The sequence below is a fragment of the Halyomorpha halys genome, unplaced genomic scaffold (assembly GCF_000696795.3).
Source record: "Halyomorpha halys isolate HHAL.00 unplaced genomic scaffold, Hhal_1.1 Scaffold121.1, whole genome shotgun sequence".
NCBI classification, from domain to species: domain Eukaryota; kingdom Metazoa; phylum Arthropoda; class Insecta; order Hemiptera; family Pentatomidae; genus Halyomorpha; species Halyomorpha halys.
The window spans coordinates 715,414-740,065 of record NW_027107242.1 but is presented as its reverse complement, the minus strand read 5'-3'; the positions used below and the strand labels follow the sequence as shown (position 1 = coordinate 740,065).

Below are 24,652 nucleotides of genomic sequence, written 5' to 3'. Positions count from 1 at the left end.
TACAAAAAAAAATATTATTTCATAAATTTATATATTTATTTAAGTGTTTCGACCACTAGGGCCATTTACAAAGTTAGTAGATAACTTCATTAGATAAAGATAATTAGATAAATTCATATATAATTTAAAACTTACAAAAGTTAAAGATCTATGTTCAGTAATAGTCTAGGATTTAATAATAATGATTTTGAACTTTTACAAAAATATAACCTTGAATAAAGATGAGCAGCAATGAAAGGCATCAGTAGATGATCACGACTTCTGAATTGAAGCACACTTCAATTGAAAAATATCTTCTTTGAGGCTATTATTGCATTTTTTTTTTGTCATGCAAATAATTTATAAAAGGAGTCCTATAGTAGGTCACGATTTTTATTGATATTAAAGGCTAATTTTCATGATGGCAGCAAATATTGCACTATTTTTATCGTGTAAACTACTAAAATTTGCTGTCGTGACAGTACTTCCGTGAATTCGATTTTGTGTAAAGTAGATTGACGCCTTGATAGTAGACAGCCATAAAACTTATCTTATCATTCCATAAAACTAACCTTATAGTCAACTTATAACCTGTATGTTTCTTGTTTGTATACGGTGATTGCTGTTTGTTGTATCTACTGATTTTTGTTATTTTTTTACTGTTTTTATTATTTATTCACCAATTAGGACCGTCAGCTAAATCAGGTTTATTGTCGGCGGGGAGACAAGCACAGTGGTACTGTCCCACCGTGATAGTACAACCACTAGAGATAAATAATCACTATGAACCTTGGCCTTTAGTCACGAATTTATATATCGTTGTAATATTTAAACATCAAATGCATGTTAATAACTAACAAGTCATTTTTTTCCCAGATCAAAGAGAGAAAAAGATAAGATACATAAATAAAGACCAGAGATAACAAATCTCACATTAAATTAAATTAGAACTAAATAGAGATAATGCATCACTCCATGAAAGTGCAGCATATTCTTTACTCTTTTCTCAGTTATTGCTTTTATTAGTTTATTTATAAATGTATTGAAATTAAACGATAAAATTGGTAAACTATAATTAATACAATCGCTTCTTGCCACACCTATCTGTGGTTCGATGAGAAACTTGACCTCATCAACAATCTATAGGTGAATGAATTATAAAATTGATTATTAAATTCAACAAACAACAACTTTCTCACATGAAGACAAATTGTAAAAGGCAATAAGTTGAATTTAAATATACGATTTGTTTACGTTTTCTTTTTTTTTTTTTTTTTTTGTCCAGACACAATTGCTTAGCAGCATTTCTGGCAAATTTCCATTCGGATTCGGACGAAATCCCTTACATATCTTAAACGCCTCAGCTTTTTTTTCTTAAAATTCAGCCTCCCCAAAGTCATTGAACCGCTCCTGGTTAGTCTGTCTCTTCCATTTTCATCCAACCTTTTCACCTCTGCAAATTTGGAAAAAATATTTTTGTCGAAGATCAGTAGCTCTTTTTCAGTAGCCTTTGATGTTGTTAACACTCCAATCCATACAGACGCATGACGCGTATCAGTTTAATTGTATTTTTTTTTTTTTTTTGGTAGAGAATTGTCTTTCTTGAAAGTTTTCACCTGTTGAGCTGTTTACTTTTTAAAAAAATCGGTTATTCTCGTTCTAATCTCAACATTATTCTGGGTGACAACGGGTCCCAGGCAAATAAACTCCGGAACCTTATCGAAATCATGAGGTCCAATGATCACTGTCTTCCCTGCTGTAGGAATCTTCTCAGTTACCATGTAATTGATTAAGTCTCATTAGCTTCTAATCCAAGCTTTGGTCATAATTCAAGAAAAATCACGGCCTAAAGGGACCGTCCCAGAATGTCTATGTCATCCACGCAGGTTATCTAATTCAATAACTCTTGTCACTTTACTTGTCTGCGTAAGCCTCCGCCTCTCATACCCTTCTGCAAAGCATTGCACTATAGCAATATTAAAGAATATACAGACAGACCAGTTCATTACATATTCGTAATCCTTTTCCAGACATCATATATATGTTTTATAATCGATCGGTTAGGTTTACTGCCACCATGTAGAAAGGAGATTACAACACTACCTCACTATCTCACTTGGGTGACAGTAGTATGTATCTATCTGAAAGTAAAATGTCACCGTGTTAACCAGGCTTATATCAATATTGCACACAACTCCTATTTCAAACATTTCATTTAATCTGTTAGTAAAAAGAGTATATATTAATAGCACATATATATTTTTTACCATAATTAAGATAATAAATGTAGCCCTCATATATACACAAAGGTGCATATATATAAATAGATAGGTTTAATAAATCATTTTTAAAAAATACAACAGTAAATTGTTGAGCGAAAGAGTCACTAAATTAATTATAATAAAATGGATCGACACAATGCAATAGAAGAAACAATTCATACGATCCTTATAAAGAATCTTTGAACGTTTCCATAACAGTTGTCATCATATAACAAGGTAATACATCTTTCTAAATTCTGTTTATGGGGCAACCACTATACGAATAGAGTTAGCCTGTAAAGTACATAATTTAACAATCATTGTAATAATAATTAAATAATAAAAATAACAATCAATAAACTATTAAATTATTGTATAAGGTAATAATTTATAAATTAAATAATAATAACAATCTTTAAATTATTATATAGGCTAAATACCAAACAGTATATCCAAACTGGGATTATCTACATTCGAGTGAAAAAACAAAACAAAAAAGATATTAATTGCTTAATAAAATAAAATAAAAAACTATACATCTTATTGTAGGAATCATCCTCTATTTATTTAAGACTTTGTGTTACATATATAAAAAGAAGTTTAAGATCCAATTTTAAGGGTACAGACAAGTAGCATAGTTTCGGATTCGTTTTTTATGATTCCCAGGGCAGTTTGTTAAAAAATGGAGCCAATCCTCCGTTCCATCACAAGCTGGACATAGCTTCTGTGGGTCCAAAATATATTTCTGCAGAGCAACATTTAGAGTAATAGCATATTTACCGGATAGTCGTAGTTGGGCAATCATTTTCAAGTGAGCTATGGGGCAGCTGATTCTTAGGTAGCGTTGAGGAGCATCCGTTTAATCCGAAAAAAATTGGAGTGTTACAGGCGTGTAGAGAAACTACCCATTGTTAGCACTCTATTGACATTTTACATAAGCTGGTCTCGTGGCCATCTTCTTTTCAGGTGCCTCGGAGGATTGTCAGGAATCGAAGAGAATGCAAGATTAAGAACTAGGGAGTTTGAGTGGTTAGAGAGTTTATAATGGAAGAAGTGATATCTGGTTCGGACTAGACCGGTTACATAGGGAACATTAAGGTCTTTATGTATGATTTTATTTGTGACAAAGTAAGGAGCATTGAGGATTTTACGAAGGATTTTGGATTGTAAGGATTGAATACGAGAGGAATTCGAAGGTTTAGTGGAGCCCCAAAGCTCAATTCCATATGTCCAGATTGGCCTTATTACAGTTATGTAGATCAGTCTTTTGTAATGTGTTGGAAGTTTAGACCGTTTGTCTAGTAAGTGCAGTGATAATCGAAATCGACGTGCAGTTTCCTGTCTTTTCAGTCTTATGTGAGGATTCCAGGTTAATCGTTTGTCCAAATATTGTAGTCCAATGTAGCGGATCTATTCGACAGGGGTAAGGGTAACATCATTAAATGAAACTGTAGGGCAGTCAGTAGGTTTTATTCTAGTTTTAAACTTACTATTCATGGTTATCAGAGAGTTTTTTTACTACATGGATAAAGGACAATATTGGTTATTCACAATAATATAGTATATTATATGTACAATTAAATAAATAATCTATTGAAATTGACTAATATTGTAATATTTTTTATTAAATATTTTTTCATACTACAAAGTTATTTAGATGAATTAAATATTAACAACGCGTTTAGGCTGTTATAACTCAATAAACAAGTGTCATTGTATCCCTATAAAATCAATATTTCAGGTAAAATAAGTATCATAAATTGGTAAAGAAATATAAGAATTGCAAATATACTGCCTGCTTTGTGTATATATTTAATATATATTGTTTGTAATAAAATAAAAATAACGAATACACTCAATTGAGCCCCGCTACCTCTTCAGAGGTCACGGTTATCCGAGACGCGGTGGTGGGATAAATATTCAGTCATGTTGGAGATTTTATGTGCTGTGGTAGTCATCTTCATTGTAGGGTTAATCCTGAAACAATGGATGAGTCAAAAGATTCCAGGACCCAGAGGTCTCCCGATCATAGGCATAGGCTTAGAGTTGGCCCGGCTACCACCGAAAGGTAAGCAAAGAATAATGGGAATACTACAGATACCCTAAGTTGGTATCTAAAGTGAGATTTTAGAAGTAAGTAAAAAATATTCAGTTTTATAATTTCATTTTTTATGAACTTCTTCAAAACACTTTTAAGATGAAACAAAACCTTTGAGAAACTTTCGAAAATTTGATTTGATAATCTTGGTTGAGCATATGTTTTGGGGGAACTAAAGTCAAAAATTACTTTTGCAAATGATTGGGATATTAAGCCAATTTCGTAGCCCTAAAATCATAAAAATCTATCATAGAACGGTTCTAAACCAAACAATTTCAAAATTTTATATAATCGAAACGTTAAAAATACCAAATGGCATAAATTGAATTCTACTGGATCAATGTGAATTTCAGATATAATGTAATGTTTTTATGATTGTTAATATTAATTGAACTAGGTATCAACCCTCACAATTCCTGAAAATCAGAACTATGGTTCGATCGATTATACGCTAACAAAAATGCCACTACACACCGTCAGAAAAATACGGAACCAAATTTTTACCTCGAAGTCCAAAATGTATAAAGTGAGTGGAAATTTTCAATTCTGGAAAAAATATATATTTTGCAGAATTAATTAAATCACTTAAAAAAAAAACTATTGAACAAGTTAGCTTTTAAACACTATTCTTAAAGATCTACGCAATCTATTTGCCACCTCTGGTTTTCAGTCGAAGTGTCGCGATTGACATTGAAGCGCCAGGAACATTTAGAGCTGTTCTTTTCTTAACAAATGGGAAGGAAAAGTTTGGTTCGGGGTTTCCTGGGCTGAATATAAACATTGTGCAAAGGAATGAATGTGTAGAAAATGGTATTTTACTTTAATTGTGTTTCATTTTTTTTTTCTACATTTTAATTGTTATCATTTAATTCATATAGCTCTGTAAATATGGAGGAATGAGTTCTCTTAACTTCACTACTGATTTCTGCAAGTATATGACAGAATTTAATAGTGATAATATTGTAACTACTTATAAAATAAATGTTTAAAAAAAAATCTTAAAAAATTTGTGTACACAATTTTATATATAGAACCAAAAGAAAAGCCAGACAATTAATATTTCTGATTTTAAAGGTACCTTACGAATAAAATGTTAGTTTTAGTGAATAATGTGGTTAGTACAGAGTAGGCTGGGATCATATACATTGAAGGATCAAATGAAGATGATATTATTCATAATCAACCTTTAAAATCTTAATTATAACGTATTCGTTTTTTTCTGTTAAGAAATAGATTATATAATGATATATTTATATTATTGTATAGGTACTGCACCTTTTCACTAAGTTGCGGATTGTAGTGGCACAGAATTATTATTTTATGTAATAATCATACATTTTATGTAGAATGAAAATTAAATAAAAATTAATTAATATATTAATGTTAAATTAAATAAATTCTTATTTTTATAAATTTATAAGAAAAACATTACCGAGTAATTGGATGTATACATATTTTAATATTTGTTTTTTTTTAATTTATTTTCGCCTCCAACGCAGATGAGCAGAGGCATCAAGAAATCTAAAGAATTATAATGAAATATGAGGAAAATCAGAGATAATATGAGTTGTGATAGATAAGGTTCTTATCAGTTAAAAAAAAATGATTAATCTAAATAAAAATGAAAACTCGATGCATTAAAAGCAAGTCATCGTTCTAATAATACTTATCTATAATTATCTAATCTTACTTTGTTAAATCCTTTACAAGATTTTTGACCCTCACAAATCATTAAATTGAACACTGTAGAAACATGTATTCAGATACAACTATTGTATAACATGGATAGCCTGTAACACTTTTAATAACAATTTATCATATTTTAAACCAGTGATATACTCTATTTAAAAAATGAATATGGTTTATATTAATGTTCACTTATATATCTGGACAAAATTAGGAAAATTAATTTCTTTAATCATCCACAAAATCAATATACACATATAGCTAAAGAATACCACTACTTGTCATCATGCATTAATAATCCCTTGATCATTTTGATTATAATGTTTATGTAAGGAAAATTTTAATTACAGATATATTTTTGGCAATTAATGACTTCAAAGAAACCTATTCGTCAGTTTTCGAAATGAAATTGTGGGCAGATTCTTACGTAATGCTTACCGACCCCGAATCAGTTGAGGTAAGTTGTCTCTTGGATAAAAAAATAAATAAATAAGTCGTATTCAGCATCTAAATTTTATGTTAGTTTTAATTAAATAATTATTATGTTTATATTAGAATTATATTATTCCATTGTTTGACAGCGTGGCTTCGTGATTCATTTCACTATATGTTCATCCTAAATCAATTAAAATATTTTTCTATGAATCCGAAAATCAAGATGAAATACACAGGGTGATTCAGGGTTAAGTGTCCAAACTGAAAATATAAATTAAGCATCTCACAACAAGAAAAAAATTCTCTATGAAGATATCTCCGTAGTCAGGAGATATCCACGTCTGAAAATATTCCTTGTTATGAATTCTATAGGTTATAATGATAAATTAATTTGTGTTCCAATTACTTTAATAATTAAATTTTAACATTAATATTGATATTAAATGTTCTATGTAATTTCCTAAATCATTGATACAGGCTTGGTATCTTTCTTCTATTGCCGCATTGGTTGAACACGAATAAATATTTGTTATTGACGTATGCTCTCCACATCTGACACTACTGGATTTATTCTTTTGGTGTGATATTCAACAAAACATTTATGCAAGCCTGGTAAATGACTTGGATAATTGAAACTTGCTAAACAATAACACATATCTAGAGTTGTTTGATCTCCAGCTATGGAAGAACGATGCTGTAATAATGATCAATGTAAACTCTCTTAACATTTAATATGAATGTAATGTTTTCATTTCATCAATAATGTAGTTGGAACAAATATTAATTAATATATTTTAACTTAAATAATTAATAACAATGAAAATTCTTCGACGAAGGATGAATGTCTCCAAAAACATAGGAAATTTTTTTCTAGTTTTAAGATCTTAAACATGAAACACTCCGTATAATAGCTGCAGAAAGGCTAGCTTTCTAAGCTTAAAGGATATTATATAAATATTTTTTCCTTGAATTTAAAAAAAAAAAAAAAATTAATGAATATTACACTTTTTTTAATATTTTTAAATAGTAAAATTTATGTAATGTATATTATAATTTTTAACTCTTCCTAATGTAGTAATGATTTTTTATTTATTCCGCTTTGAACTAAATTACATTAAATAAATAGTTTATGACTAATAATAAATTCAAATATTACAGTACACTACTACAAATGATGCATATAAATAATTGACCGTATAATTTCAAACGATGAAGAGATGGCCAGAGGTGCGTTCAAAAGAGAACAGAAATAGATAACAAATATATTTTCTAACGTGTAGAGCTTCATCAGGGCTGTCCAAGTAAAGAGCTGTTGCGACTTTGACAAAGTGGGGCGAAACGTCGGAAAAGAAATAGTTCTTAACTATTTTTGTTCTCTTTTTACTGCACCCCTGACCATCTTCTTCATAACTCTACTACAAATTTTATTTATTTTACGAATAATAATCATAATTCAGTCCTAAATTGGCCTTGAAATTCCATTCGTTCTTCAATTTATTTATTTTTCGATGGTTATATTGCTTAGTATAAATATAGGGTTGGATAAATTCCCATCTTTCCCTCCATTTCAAGCCATTCTATACGATAAATTTCGATGTCCCAGGAACTATTTGACTGTTTGGTATCACTTTGAAGTTTTTTAACCACAGAATTTATAATGAAAATTTTCCTAGGAATAAAATTTGTCAACAAATCGTAAAACGTTATCGTAAGCTGCTATTACTATACTATAAGGAAAATCCAGCAGTTATTGCGTCTCACTAATATATTGGAATTCATTCATTTATATCACAGTATGGGATAATAGCGATGGATAGTGGAAAATTTAAATGAGGGACATTAAATTAATATATTCAAAGTAGTTTCATATATACTTCTTACCAATCACTTTACAGAAACACAACATATTAAATTTATATCCTCAACTCAATATATAAATTATTCATCAGCTAATGGAAGAATGTCGTTTATAACAAATGAGTTAGTAAGTATTAATATAAATAATTCAAACAAACATCCGTATTGCATCAGTAGAGGATCATAAATTTTATATATAATTTTACAAAGAACTCTGATATTAACGTCACAGATATTTCGACAAAAATATTCGAAAACCAGGAAATAGCCAAGTGGTGGTATATCCAATTGGCCTTCAAGAGATTCAAACAAAGTAAAACACAATCCTATAAGGCTCTATATTTCATTTAACAGAGTATTTAAATATTTACGATTTAAATATTTTTTAGCTGCCATTAATAAATTAGGAAGCAGTTGTAAGGTACTAGTTCAGAAACTAAAACATAATCAACAAATAGCTATGATTAATTCATCATTAGCTGATACTCCCCATTGCCCAACGTCCAAAAAAATATAGTTTTAGACGTTAAAGATATTAGCATTGTATGCCTGAAAAAAATACATATATATTTTTTTATTTTTTTTATTTAATGTAATTTACAACTGTACAAAATAATACAATAAGTAAATATGTTTTATGTTATAGTTTTTTTTTTAATAGTAAAATAAACTAAAAACATTAACAGAAAAAATATTTTCTCTTACCCTTCACTTATTATTAACAGACAATTACAATACATTTTACAAAAATATATCTATATTTAAAAAAATAAATAGAACCCACCCAGGATATGTAAAAAAATTATTTTGATGAAATCAGTGAGAAATTAGTTTACAGATAAAAGTACGCCAGAATTATTCAAAAGAATTTGATTTGATAAATGTTGATGACCAATTCAAGGATATTTGTGTTGTTTTCTTATCTTCTCAGTAGATTCTCAATAAAAAAATGTTATCATGTGAACATAGAAAAAAAATGTTATAAATGAATTAAAAAAAATTTGATTATATAAAAAACTAACATAAGCCAAATAAAAAAAATATTTGTTTGATTGCATTATCTTTAAAAATTTAACGTAAACAACATTAAAAAAACTTAATATTTGGATTCTTCTTTTGTGAACATGCTATTTATAGTGATAATCATTAGTGGTTAATTATATTACGTACTTCTTATTCTTAAATAATTATTATAACAAATCATTTATTTAACATTTTTAGCCATTACTCAGCAGCGCCAAACATATCAAGAAAGGAACATATGATTACGGATTTTGGAGACCATTCCTAGGAGATGGTCTTCTGCTGAGTGAAGGTGAGGATCATAATTAACCATTTGATAATTGTTTATATGCAGTATATCTAAATTCATTTCATGTAAAATAGAATTATTATTTATTTATATATTACAATGTTTACAGTTGTAATTATAATTACAGTTTGTAGTGTGTAGGTATCTATTCATGTGTGGGCACTTTGTAGAATTAAGTGTGCTTATGTTATGTAAAGCAGTGGTGAAAGTATTGATGCTTGAAGTACTCCGACTATGATAAGTCTCATTTGAGATTTCTCTAAGCCCTGAAGAAAAACTATATGAACGAAATGCTTAAATAGAAACCCCCGATGATTTATATGATAGGCTTGAGTAAAATTCAGACATACTCCCGTGTTTAGAGCAGCAGTTACTGATGATACATATATACAATCGCTGAGTTTCGAGTTGTTGAATACGAAATCACAATCGATAAATGATTTTCTATCTGCCAAAATCTCTAATAATTGTGACAAACCGTCTTTCCTGGCCCAATTTAGAGAAAATAAAGGCATTAAACATTAAAAAACCACCTTTGCAGACGCTATCAGCTCAGATTGAATACTGAACATCCTGAACTTAACCAGGAGATAAAGAAGAAGGCTTGATGCATGTAGAAGGGGTTAAAATCTGCAATAATCTCTACTGCATACTAAGCTTACTCAATCCTGCATTTTGAATATACATAAAGAATCTTTGTATATACCATACATAAAAAAATTTCCAGTACTGCAACTTTAATTTCCAATTCATGTATATACTATTTACTTTTCACTGAAACAATAACCCTGTTGAAAATAAATAAACTATAATTTTCCAAATAAAAATGATGCTATTTGCAATAAGGCCTATTAACGCTTTCTAGTTATTTGGAAACTGCCTGCTTTAAAGATAATTTATCCAGAGTGATAAAATCTTAAATAACTGAATGAGATTCTACTTAGAACAGGTGTTTGTGTTGTATTTTAGAGTTAGTTACAACAAAATTTATTTTTATGAACCCCAATAGCTATTATCTAATAACAACCTGTCATAAAAGTAGACGAAGTCATGGACCTAAATGTAGGTTTTATTAAAATGAGAAACACACTTACTACACTACTACTTTCCTATACTAGATTTGAAAAGTTAACAGATGACTGATAATTTTATCATAAAGGTTATAACACTAATGATAATGAAATTATCAATTTCCATAGAGGTATATAGTAAAAAATATCAAACATAGTATTATATGATATAGAATACCTCATCACAACCACTGACACAATATTTCATGTTTCTTTACTGTTATATGAGCACCCGCAAGTGACTATTGGGACCTAAGATTGAAGCTAAACAGAAAAATAAACAATAAAAAAGTATTGAACAATTATCAATAGGTCAAAAGAAGGAAATTAAATAAAATTATAATTTAGGTGAATTTATTTACATAGCGTCGAACGTTTAATTGCAAGTTCGAATGTTGAGCCGAATAAAAATGGTTTAGATGACAAGAGTAAGCAGAAGGTAGCTGGTAGCTCAATTTCCAGGTTTAGAATGAAGCTCTATTTATACATTTTTGCAAATAGGCATTATATAGAGGCGTAGGTGCATCATAAATAATAAACATACAGTAGCAGACTAGACTGTTAAAGTAGTTTGGCTTATGGCAGTGCAATGTTATCACTATGGTAAAACCACATGGACTTCCTTGCCCATAAATTACAATAATATTTTTATTAAAATATGGTTACACCATTTTTTACAGAGATGATTTCTTTTTAAAATTCTAAACTAATAAAAACAATCAAAGAAAGTTATCCCATATAACTGTAAATATATTGAAGTCGTTCTATTAGCCCTAGTAAATTCTATTTACAAGGGGAGGATACGCACTTGGGATCAGCGATTTCAATGAAGCTTTTTTTAGTGGGACTTGGTCGACAAATATTAGGCACATATCTGAGGGTTCTTGCCAATGTGCCCTAGAAAAATAATATTTTACATAATATTATAATTTTTTAGCGAGAAGGTTGGTTGATGTACATGTCACAATCTCACAAGATAAGATCATAATGCAAAAACAAAGCAGATAGGCCAGACCCATACTAAGACCCCCTTTATTTATTTCTAACCTCATTTATTAAATTTAATTAAATTTAATATATGATATATATTAAATATATAAATAGCACAATTAATATATATCTAAATATATACATATGTATTTAGTGTCCTTCCTTTGCCACATGGCATTACAAGGGGTTGAGGTGGGTCCGCTGAAGGCGAGGGTTACAATATTGGCCCAGGAGCTGCTGGCCAGGTGGTACATGGAACGGGGTGGGCTCCTCCACTGTGGGCTACTAAGACCCCCAGGGAGCGACGGTCCTATATCACTTTTGAAATTTTTGATTAAAACAAGAAGAGGTGACTTTATAGTTTTAGACTTGGATAGTTTAATCGAGCAATATTTAAAAAGCGCCTAAAACAGAAAAACGGTGTGACCTTAAGTTATACCTCTTGACCTTATAGTCTTCTTACAAATACATTTTATTTGGTCTACATGTATTTTATTATTATCAAATACCAATCAAATTTTTTTTATGTAGAATAAGGAGAAAATATTGTCAATTGTATAAAATAACTTTAAGTGTATAAACAATTTCTGAACTGAGAAACTGCCTCCTATACAAGGTTTTCATGGTTCTTTTCTACATTACATTAACCTGTCATCCATTTCCAGTTACATATTATATTATAATTTATAAATTTTGTATTAATTGATTTTTATTAAGTTTTTGTCCAGAGGTATTAGTTTTATCTCTCTTCATAGGTTTCAGATGAACATTGTAAATTAACAAATTAATTCATAGCTTTTGACCACTTATGATGAATTTAATCTAACAAGGGTTAGATTATAGGGTTAGCTACGCATCTGCGACACCAATTTTAAAACAACTGTTTTTTTGGTAGTACCAGGTCGAAAAATATCAGACACATATCCGAGGGTTCTTGCCAATGTGCACTAGAAGCTGAGAAAAATAATTTTTTACATAAGTTTATAATTTTTTAGCAAGTAAGTTAGTTGATATACGACATATCACAATCTTACAAGACGATATCATAACACAAAAAAAAAAAAGGCAATCATTACATATAATCCTCCAGTTACATATTATATACTATTATTACATTATATTAAATATTAGGCATATTACAGTTTCTATTTTTTTTTTTTAATGATTTTATTGAAATAATTCACTATATATCAAAAAAACGTTTTTATTTGTCACATCAATTATATTTTTTTTAGGGGCTAAGTGGCATCAAAGAAGAAAAGTACTCACTCCGACTTTCCACTTCAAGATTCTTGAGGATGCAATGACCAGTTTGGTAAAAAATGCAAAATCACTCACAGAACAATTTTTAGCTACAGAAGGCAAGCCTGCTGATATTGATGATATTATCAGATCATCTACACTCAAAGTTATATTGGGTAAATTTGATACGTTCACAACTTGAACAATTAATAAGGTTCTTTACATATATTATATCAGCTCTTAAGATTTTGTAAATGTTCATACTAATTAAGGAACCATTGAGATTAAATTTGAAAATTATATTTTTATTATTCTTCTAAATTGTGACAATTTCCATTAAAAAATGTGCAACAACTTAAGGTCTTAGAAAAAGAGTATTACCTAGAACAGCGAATCCCAAACTTTCTAACCATGGCACCCTTTTTTGGCTAAAAAGAATTGTGGCACCCTTGTTTGGCTAGAAAAAAACTTTCTCTTAAAAAACCTAATGCTTTTTGAATTACTGGAAATTCTTAACAAAAAGAAAAATGATGTACCAAATAATTGTCCTGAACATTTATTTTTACCACCTATCAATGCAAATGAGTAAAGAAAATTTGTCATTCAGCAATCAGAAGCAATTAAAAATACTAGATCTTTATGTTGTACTTTTATTGCACAAAATACTGTATTATAGTAAAATAGTTTGTTAACAATAATCATTACCAACTCTTCTATAGATAAATAATAATGCAATGGTTTGCACCCTAATCTTTGACCATACCAATTCTAATCTTGAGTTACAAAATAGTTGGTAACTTAAAGCATGACTTATGGATGTATACTACCCATGCATATACTTAAAAAACCTCTTATATAGCTTCTCCTAACAAGAAAATCATTTGACTAGCTCACATCAAACATGTACACTAGATAAATAGCCAAGAGATTCTCCAAGAATAGAACCAACTTCTCAAGCCACACTATATCACTTACATATACGTTAGCTATTAATTTATTTATTTAACCTTTTTCTACCTTACATAGTACTTGATTTTTTAACCTAATTAATTTAACCTTTTTCTACCTTACATACAGTTATTTTTTTCAATTTTATAATGACAAAATAAATCCTATAAATTCAACCAAAGCATAAAGGGTTCCAATTTTTACCCGAATTCTCGGGATTATATTCACTCATTGTAACATAAAATACAGAAAATATATGATATTATTAAAGTATTGACTTTAGATGATTAACTATTGGTAATATTGCTACTAGATAAACTTTGACATTGTTGTGATTAGTTTTCATGGCTAAAAATTAAATATATGATTCAGGAGTGTATAACGAACAGGTGTAGCAATGAGAGCTTATACCTTGTAATCCTAAACAAATTTGCAACAATTAGAGATGATCTTGTCCTGATGAATATTCAAAAATTTCTTTAATTACTATCAAAGAAAAATATTGATTCGAACATTGCAATTTGTTCATGGAAGTATAAAATGTAATTTTAGTCATTCAATTTTGTTTCAGAGACAGCAATGGGAGTAAAACTAAATACAAATGATGAAATACAAAATAAATATGAAAAGGCAGTTAAAAGGTAAATCATGCATCTTATGTTGTCAAATCCAAAAAAATTATTTGATTAACAAAAATTATCATTAGCTGAATGTTTATGTTAATCCTATGTAGTAATAGGTTCATGTTGATGTTTGGAAATTATTATTTCTGATCTAGTACACTGATAGCCAACTCCTTTTGCTAAACATATTCTGCCTCTTCAAATGTTGTTCTTTCAAAATTAATTTATTCTTTATTTTTATTTATATTCATGTTAATTAATACCTATATATCTATGATAATTGATCATCTGTACTAAATATTCTGATACTAATAAATAAAACCTCAAAATTCCCAGACTTTATTTAAAAATGTAAAAATGGCATAGTATATTACCTGCCAGTAAGCAGTGATTCAGGGGTAAGATGATTTAAAATACTGATGACTAAAAGAAACAATAGAACTAAGTTACTATTAGAATTTTTAAAAAATTGCTAATCACCTCAAAATCAATAGTACATGGACAACCAATTATGCCCAGTGCTTGTACTCCTCTCAAAAGATTTTGTCTGAGCACAGAGCTATCGCATAAATAACAGCTCCTGTCTAAAAACTGAAGCGTTGTCTAAAGTCCACTATGAACAAAATAGAACATTCTCCCCTACCATCAATTTAGACTGGATGTTAAGCTTTATTCGATATTCTGCATTTTTGACTCACTTACAGGAGTTAAAAAAGTCTGTATTTTATCACCTCATCACTCTAAATGAGTGTAAATGAAAGAAAAAGAGTTGACTCCGTGTTGACATCTGTTTATTTAATTTATTTGTTACCAAAAAGTTGAGTAAAGTTTATGGGTTTCTTAGGAGACTCTGTACTGCTTTCTAAAAGTCACAAAAAACAACTAGAAATCAATAGGTTGTGTATTTTATTATTATTTATTATCATCGCAGAAAAGAACCACCATTTTTCTCCCTATTTATATTTCTTGATGACCAGATTAGCCTGGTGGACCATAAAACTACTGTAATCATACAAGAGTAAAATTAAAAAAAAAAAACTGTTTGGAAATTCTTTGAAAAACTCAACTTTTTTTTCAAGCTTAATGTACAATCCTCTTAAAATAAAAATAGAATAAAATATTTCATAACAGAAATTTATATTCAATATAAATCTTGATCAAAATAATTCCAAATTATTTATATATATTTTATAATGATATGAATTATTTTTAGTTGATTTGAAATTACTATTATATTGAGAGAATTTAAGAAATTAACAACAATAAACAAAAACATTAGATAGGTTAACTGGGGCAAAGTATCCCTAATTGTAGGCACGAAGTTACCCAGAGTAAAATTTTCCGAAATAACAACTAAGAAAGAGATTAATAAATAAAACTGATATGTGTTTATATCACTATATCAAAGGTAAAATACAAATAAAATTAAGATTGCATTTAACTTTATACTTTGAGAAGATGAAGTCAAGCAATAAATGGTATATATACAGGAAGGATAAGAGTAAGAGAGAGAATTATACAAAAAAATATATCATTATTTTTCTACTGAATTTGGAAACCACCCATCATACAGTATACTCTCTTTTCCTCCCAGCCCTTTCACATCTGCCATCATTACCACTGCTGACATTTGACACTTTTGAAGTCATAGGTGCAATGACATTGAAGATATTGAAACAATGACAATATTTTATTTAGAGAATATTATTTTCTTGCTAAAATTTGACAATTAATTTTATAAGTAAATACTAATCTATAAGAGTGGTTAAATAAGTGCTCTTGCTAATTTATTTTTTGTTATTTAAATATATTTATGTTGCGAATTCAATGAAATATTTTAATGTCATAATGTTTTAGGATCCCACAGACAATATTGTCTAGATTCTTTAAGTTCTGGTTACACAGTGATTTTGTATATAACCTAACAAAGGAAGGAAGGGCCTTTAGAAATGATCTCAATCTTGTTCATTCATTCACAAAAAAGGTATGCTTTTGCATTGTCCATTTTCTAATAAGTCGAAGACAATAGATGTAATTTTTTTTCTATTTATTGCCTTCTACTTTATCAACCATTTATTTTTATTTCAATGATATTAATTCCCATCCAAGATAAATTTTAGATCATAATGTACATAGCTTTTGACACATTTTGTGATAAGTAGCTGAGACTACTAGGAGTTAATTCACATATTGATAATAATAGTATGTACTAACAACAGATATTTTCTCAAGAATTAAATATAGAAAAAGAAAGATCTTCTTTTCTTTACAGATAATCAGTGATATTGTTAACATTTATATTAGGATATAACAATATTTATAATAAAATATTTTACTAAAGAAAAAAACATTCATTCTTCTGAGTTATTACTTCTATTTAATAATACACGAAGAATATTTATGAGGAGAAGATGGTTGGGGGTGTGATCATAGAATAACAGAAATAAGTTTTAAAAAACTTATTTATTAGTGACAACGATTCGGCCAGAATTTCTAGTCATCACCAGGGCTAAGAAGAAAAATCAAGATAACAACCAATGAATAAGATGATATATAGAATGATTAAATTAAATAATTGTACCAAATGAAAATAGATAAAAATAAAGTAATGAAAGAAGTGGGAAATAAAAGGTATATATAGGTAATAAATATGTAAGTATAATAAAATAATTACTGAAGTAAAAATATAAAGTTATATAATGCAAAGCAAAAATGAAATATGAATATTTTAATTTAATAATAATAATTTAAAAATTAAAGTTATGGAACTTCATGGATTATGAATGGAAATTCATAAGTAAACTAATGAAATATGTAAGTAAAGTATTAGAATAAAGAAACAAAATATAAAGTTAAGTAAGACAAAGAATTAATTAGAAAATATGACAATAATAATATTGGAGGAAGATAGTCCGGGTGGTGATCAATAAAGGTGTCAAAATAGTAAAAGAAAACTGTTTATTGTTAATCAACGTTTCTCCACACTTTGCAGGGCATCAGAGATAAATGAGAAAACAATATCCAAACATTTTAGAATTTACAGAACATAAAAAATAAAACACATTTCAAAACAATTGTTAAGTTTTTTAAGTATATAGACCCAACTATCCCCACCCAGGAAGTACATCCTTCCTCTACCCGCTCCTGTTCCTCTGCTCAGTTGGTAGTAGAATTTTACTCTTATCAGGCCACTATGACTATTGTTCATTTTTATCCCATTTCCCTTTCACATATTACTGTACCTTACTTATACCACATCCACTCCACCCATCTTATGTACCTTATACATGTACCTCTCCATAACATCCAAAACTAATTTCAAGAAGCAGTCTCCTACAATTCATGTGTCCAGATCTAAACTGAGGACTATATCACACCTAGTAATATTTATTAACAAGAATGGAATCACAGACGAACTGGATACCACTCGAAAAAATGGGCAGAAATTCAAGCAATGAGCACTGAGTGCAGACCACTTGACTTTTTCTCATTTTCTTTTCAAGATGTTATTTTATGAGCTAGTGGGCCAGTATCAGTTTTAGCGGTGGATAAAAAAGGTAATAAAAATCTGGGGGATGGTGTGGCCTAGATATGTAATCTGGGAGTGGCCTAGATATTTACTCTGGAGCAAATTGTCCTCAAAGTAGTTTTTGGGTCTCAATTATCGGTTAGCAAGGAGCCCACTCAAGCACACAGTGTCCACAACGTTTTTTAACAAAACATTAGGGGTAAAAGCATTTCAAAACTATTATTAAGTTTATAAAGTGTGTAGAGTAACTAAAAATAATAAAATATTAATAATAAAAATATGAGGAAATATACATGTTGGTGGACTGGCGATGGGGTTGTTAATAAATATGACCAGATGTGTTATAAGTTCTCAATTTAGATCTGGACGCACGAATCATAGGAGTCTGCTCCTTGAAACTTGTTTTGGATGTGGTTGAGAGGTAGATGTATTAGGTAGAACAGATGGGTGGAGTGGATGTGGTATAGGTGAGGTATAGTATTATGTGAAAGGGGAAATAGGATAAAAATGAACAATTGTCATAGTGGCCTGATAAGAGTGAACTTCTGCTACCAATGCAAAAAAAAAAAGCAGAGGAACAGGAGTGGGTAGAGGAAGGATGTACTCCTGGGTGGGGACAGATTTTTTATAATATATAGATGGGCCTATATACTTTATAAACTTAACAATTGTTTTGAAATGTTTTTTATTTTTAATGTTCTGTTAATTCTAAAATTTTTGTATCTTATTTTCTCATTTAGCCCTGCAAAGTGGGGCGAAACATTGGTTAACAATAGTTTTCTTTTACTATTTTGACACCTTTATTGACCACCATCTATCTATAGACTATCTTCCTCATATGGTTAACTATCTTCTTCCAATGACAATAATAATATATGGTCAACAAAACTAATAACGTGGGTAAAGAAAAATAAGAAAAGAATATAGAAGGAAAGGGGTAAAAGAAAGATAAGAAAAAAGAGAATAAAACATAAAACTGGCATGACCTCTGTGATCCAAGTGAGGTTAGCTGCACAGTTGGTAAGATTCCAAGTTAAAAAGTACATTAGAACAGATGACAAAACTACCATAAGATCAACTACCATAAGGAATACATAACAAGTTACTTGGAAGAGCAAAAATAAGAATTTTAAAATAATTTTAAAAAAAACATTTAAAAGGGTGACGACAAATGATTTTAATATTATAAAAGAACATAAGCAATAGGAGGAAAAAATTAAATATTGTTACTTCTTTAATAAATTAACTATCTGGGAATATGTTAGCGATAAGTACAATTGGGAGTGGAGCAAGGGATGCGGTAAATGACATATGATCTGTGTAGAAGAGGGATAGGTTCTTTAAGTTGAGAGTAGATACTATACAATTTGTCGTGAGGCCGAAAGTAATATGAAGGTAAGATAAAGCAGAATGTAAAAATTGTTGGAAGTCATTTAAAAGAGAGGGGATGTACGATAGTGACCTGTATAAGGGGATAGAAGCTATGTGAAGAATTAGGTGAAATGGTGACACAATTTTTGTATTTGTTTTGAAGTTCATAAATGCTAAGAACAACTTTTTGGAAGCTATGTTTACAATTTTCTCTCTAATTAACTAGAAACTTTAGTTCTGAACCATAATTGTTTGAAATTATAGCTATAAATAATGTTAAAAATAAATAATAACCAATATTATTTAATGTTTAAGTACTTTTTTTGAAATATTCTCTACATAAAATATTTAATACCAAATAATATATTTTGTAATCTATTATTTTATGTTTAGATTATCAGTGAAAGAAGAGAGCAGTATAAGAATCAGAAAGCTGACCAGTTTGAAAACAAAAGTAAGATTATAATTTATATTTATTTAATTTTTTTACTAAGAATTTCAAAGTACTTTAAGATAGACAAAAAGGACCATAGGGCCACTTGCCGGACTAGTTCTCCCTACCAAATACCAGTACCAGTAACATTATGACTATTTCAGGATGATCTAATTCAAGAAACTATCTTCACAAGGATCATATTCTTGCTGATGAGGGCAAGTAAATTACTCTAACACAAGGTTGCATATCCAAAATGTCTGATTTATTTGGGATTTAGGTAGGGTTTACATAAAACCCATCCTAAGAATTGTTCATGCTCAAGATTGAGCCGCATTGATCCAATTTAATTTTTCTTATTATTATAAATACATTTTTAATTTGTATACACAATTAATTATACAGTACAGAACCCTCAGTACACATTAATCTTTAAGGATCTGTATCTGAGATTCAGGTGGCAGAGCTTGACAATCTATTGTTGGAGCAGGATGAATATCACAAGATGTTTCTCATGGCAGGGTTACTGTTAACTAATTTAGAAATCGAACTTAGGAAAAATATGGAACTAATTTTTTTTATATATAAGAAGATGGTCAGAGTTGCGGTCAAAAGAGAAACAAAAATAGTTTACAACTATTTTTGTTTCTCTTTTGACCGCAACCCTGACCATCTTCTTATATATCAATTTTTATGGTCAACTATATATACATATAATTTTTTTTATAATTATTGCAGATAGGAAAAAAGCCTTCTTGGATTGCCTTTTGGAGATGGATGAATTATTGACAGAAGAAGAAATATGTGAGGAAGTGGATACATTTATGTTTGAGGTTTGTTTTATTATTTTCACAATTATATATGATTTTTAAAAAATGAACTGAACTAATCCAGTGGGATAAAAGTTGCCTGCTGTTGAGTTCTTTTTTATTAATTAGTCTCGTTTTTATTTCACTTCTTTACACATGAAACAAATTAAGATAAATTATTCCAATCAAGAAAATTTCAAACAGAAATATACCTTTTAAGGTCCTTTGAGAGCAAATAATCAAATATTGCATAACATTCTCTGTGCTAATATATGAACAACCTAGTTCAAGAAAGAAAAGTTGTATAAAACTAAAATTGCCTATTAAAGGTTAAGATGTTCCTGGGATGTAACTGCAACGTTATCTATGAAATTGATTAACTGGATGTGCCACTTTTGATCATTGACTTACACCATTTATAGGTTTCTGTGAAACAGCTCTAGCAACTTTGATGAAACATATTATGTCAATGTACCATTAAATGGCATTTAATATTAGCTATGAGTTATACTAATAGAAATATTCAGACAGGCCTTGAAAAACTAATTTTTAAAAATGACATCCTCAAAATTATCTTTAGTTTTGTTTATATGAAATAATTAACCATATTTCATTGTTAATAATAATAACAAAAAATGGCTGAATATGAACTATGGAAGAATTTTACAACAAAAGGAAGATATTTTTGTTTAATAAAAGGAAGATGGTCCAGGTGTAGTCAATTATTTATATTGAGTCAATGTTTCGCCCCATGTTGTAGGGCTTCTTCAGGGCTAAAAAAGATACAAACACTTAAATGATGTAAACATAAATGAACAAAGTAAATGAAAAATTAAAAAGGTTTACAAGGAAAAGTAAAAATTAAATAATAATAATAAAAGGTTATAGACAACTAGTGAAAACAGAAATAATAACAGATAAAAAGAAGAAATATAAAATAAGGTGCAAACAACGAGATGGAAAAAGGGGATAAGAATAAAATCAAGAATATAGAAAGATGATGAACAAGACAGAAAACAGACCTTACAGACTCGAAGTCAGAGCTAAAGTGACTGTTTTGACAGGATGTTACAGAGAAGAGTGGGGATTGACAGTAAAGTACTGTAATATTCGAGAATTATTTAAAATAAAAAGGAAAATTGATATTTTTTACTTATTTTCAAATACTAAGTATAGCTTAGGTTCAAATGAAAAGCTTTAATATTGAACAGATGGGAGAATTTTATTCTATTTTATATAACATTATTGACTCTTAATCTCTGGGCGTGTTTTCTAAGCAATCAGAACAGACATCTAGCTACTAATAACACTTAATTAAATTCATTATTAACTACTTTTACCAATATATTTAAATTACAACACTGAAAATTAAAATTAACACTGAATGTAAGCAATCTCATTCATCGGTGATCCAAACAAAGAGTCACTTTATCTTCTTCGATGTTCTTTTGATGTCTTCGTTCTTCATGATGTCTAACACCGAGAGTAGGCAAGGAATCTTCAGGACATCCTGCCTCTAGGCGATGTCATCCTACTCCCACCTAAACACCAAGTGAAGCCAAAAACCAAAACTTGTCTCGATGTTCCATGTAAAGATTGATTGTAGAATAACAGTTTTGGGTTTTTGCAAATGATTTCCTTTTTGAATAATTTTCTTTAATACTTACTCTTAACTTATATTTTTTCTTAAATTTACTGTCACTACAATTATGATGGGAAGTTAAATGAAGTTTTTTAAAATATTTGAATTTACTCAACATGGACGCGATTCAACAGACTTCAGGAAGACACCGCCACCATCTTATTTGTTTTGAATAATGATCTTTTCCACTCCATACTTGACTAAACAAAATTGGTTAGCTTGCTTTTTTGATTCAATACAACAAATAAATAATACTGAAACGATTTATAAAAATAAAAACATAGTAAAAACCATTTATATATAAAAAATAACAATTTACTCATAAAAGAGGATATTACAGTATGTTATATTTGAAAATAATTTTAAAGTAAACATTATAGAAATAGTTTCTTTAATTTTCTATACTGTTTACTTTAAAATTATTTTCAAGTGAAACATACTTTAGCTGTCAATCCCCACTCTTCGCTATAACATCCTGTCAAAACAGTTCACTTTCGCTCTGACTTAAAGGTCCGTTTTCTGTCTTGTTCATTATCTTCCTTTATTCTTGATTTTATTCTTATCCCCCTTTTTCCCTCTCATAGTTTGTGCTTTAATTTATATTTCTTCTTTTTATCTGTTATTATTTCTGTTTTCACGAATTGTCTATAATCTTTTATTATTCTTATATATTTTTTAACTTTGTTCATTTATGTTAACATGATTCCAGTGTTTGTATCTTTTTTAGCCCTGATGAAGTCCTGCAACATAGGTGGTATCCAATATGGCATTGGAATACTAAAGATTAAAGTGTCTGAAAAAAAGTTTTAGAAATTAATGAGATTAACAAAAAAATAAACTGAATTTTATTCAATGATTCTCATATTGTTCAAAAACTTCTCTTCGAGTTGTGTTGGGAACAGAACTTCCTTTTTCAAAAATATAGTAATAGGAATATGGAAACATTAAATTAATATTTTGTTTATTTAATTATTTTCTGATCAATATTTTCGGGTTGATAAGTAATGATACTGTTAAGCATTACGATTTGCAAGTAAAATGTCACAATTATTTATTAAATAGAATAAATATCAAAATGTTATAATTTTCATAATACCCAACTAAGTCTTGCTCTGCAGGGACATGACACAACATCTGCTAACTTGGCCTTCACCCTGTTTCTTCTAGCCAATCATCCTGAGGAACAGGTATGTAAGATTATTATTATATTTTTTGTTTATTTATTTATTTTTTGTTTGATTTTGTTCATTTATTTAAAGAACTGTCATCAAGCTTTGGAAGAATAACAAGACTTTTAAAACTGTATTTCAACAACTCTCAACAATTATCTCAATTGCTAAAAGACAGTTTGATTTTTAAAATCAGAGTGTAATGTGAGAGCCTGTTTTTCTCAGTTTTCCAGTGTTTACTTAAGGATCAATTTAGTAAAAAAATTATTTCCAACATTTCCCATCTCATTGTTCTCTCAATTTCAAATTTTATAATTTTATTTGTATTTATAACATATACCTCTTTCTTTTTCATAATTTATAGTCAAAAATTAAATTAAATTATAATATCTATAATAGCTTAAACATTAAAAAAAAATTGAGAAGTGTCACCCAACTGCTTCCTTAACTAATTATACTAAAAAATTTTCATCATCGTTTAATATGCCCACTTCAGCGTTTTGTTTAGTAAAGAAACAATCAAAAATGAATTTGAAATAATTTTAATTTTTCTTTATTTCAGCAAAAGGTTGTAGAGGAACTGGTAGATATATTTGGTGAAAACGACAGTCCACCCACACTCTCTGATTTGACTAAAATGAATTATCTTGAAATGGTGATTAAAGAATCTTTAAGATTATATCCAAGTGTGCCACTTATGTCTAGGAGTTTAACTGAAGATTTAGAAATTGGTAAAAACTAAATATTTATGACTAACAATTATCTCCATGTAAATGTATAGTTGACCGTAAAAATTTATATATAAGAAGATGGTCAGGGTTGCGGTCAAAAGAGAAACAAAAATAGTTTACAACTATATTAATTATCTCCATGAATTTCACTTTTTTAGATAAATGAAAACAAACACGGTATTATTGATCGGAGTGACTTTCATCCTAGGAAATAATACCAGGGAACGCATTTTTCTGTGGTGTAATTTTAAAAATTATTTATTGAAGAGAAATAATTTAATCTGCCACAAATAAGTGCAGTATATAGCAGTGTTCGAGTATTAACTAATACAATCTATACCAAAATAAGAAGAACAAAAGAAAAACAATAAAAAGAGAAAAAAAAGTAAATAACAGTAGTACTCAGGGAATTAAAAGAAAGAAAAAACTAAATTTAATCTAATAATAATAAAATAAAGTAAATAAAA

General features: G+C 28.9%; 1 protein-coding gene across 2 annotated transcripts in view; it reads left to right on the top strand.

The window, feature by feature from the left end:
• Nucleotides 1-24,652, top strand: part of LOC106678068 (cytochrome P450 4C1) — a 31,780-nt gene that overhangs the window by 5,601 nt on the left and 1,527 nt on the right. The window contains exons 1-10 of one of the 2 annotated variants that reach the window (XM_014416364.2): nt 4,153-4,308; nt 6,375-6,481; nt 9,538-9,631; nt 12,924-13,106; nt 14,450-14,519; nt 16,359-16,485; nt 19,795-19,855; nt 20,573-20,667; nt 23,404-23,472; nt 24,017-24,185. In XM_014416364.2, coding sequence (XP_014271850.2) covers nt 4,167-4,308; nt 6,375-6,481; nt 9,538-9,631; nt 12,924-13,106; nt 14,450-14,519; nt 16,359-16,485; nt 19,795-19,855; nt 20,573-20,667; nt 23,404-23,472; nt 24,017-24,185 — 1,117 coding nt within the window. In that variant the 5' untranslated portion in view covers nt 4,153-4,166. Of the gene's footprint in view, nt 1-4,152; nt 4,309-6,374; nt 6,482-9,537; nt 9,632-12,923; nt 13,107-14,449; nt 14,520-16,358; nt 16,486-19,794; nt 19,856-20,572; nt 20,668-23,403; nt 23,473-24,016; nt 24,186-24,652 lie in introns of those variants that run through there. The other variant, XM_067045539.1, reaches the window with a different exon arrangement.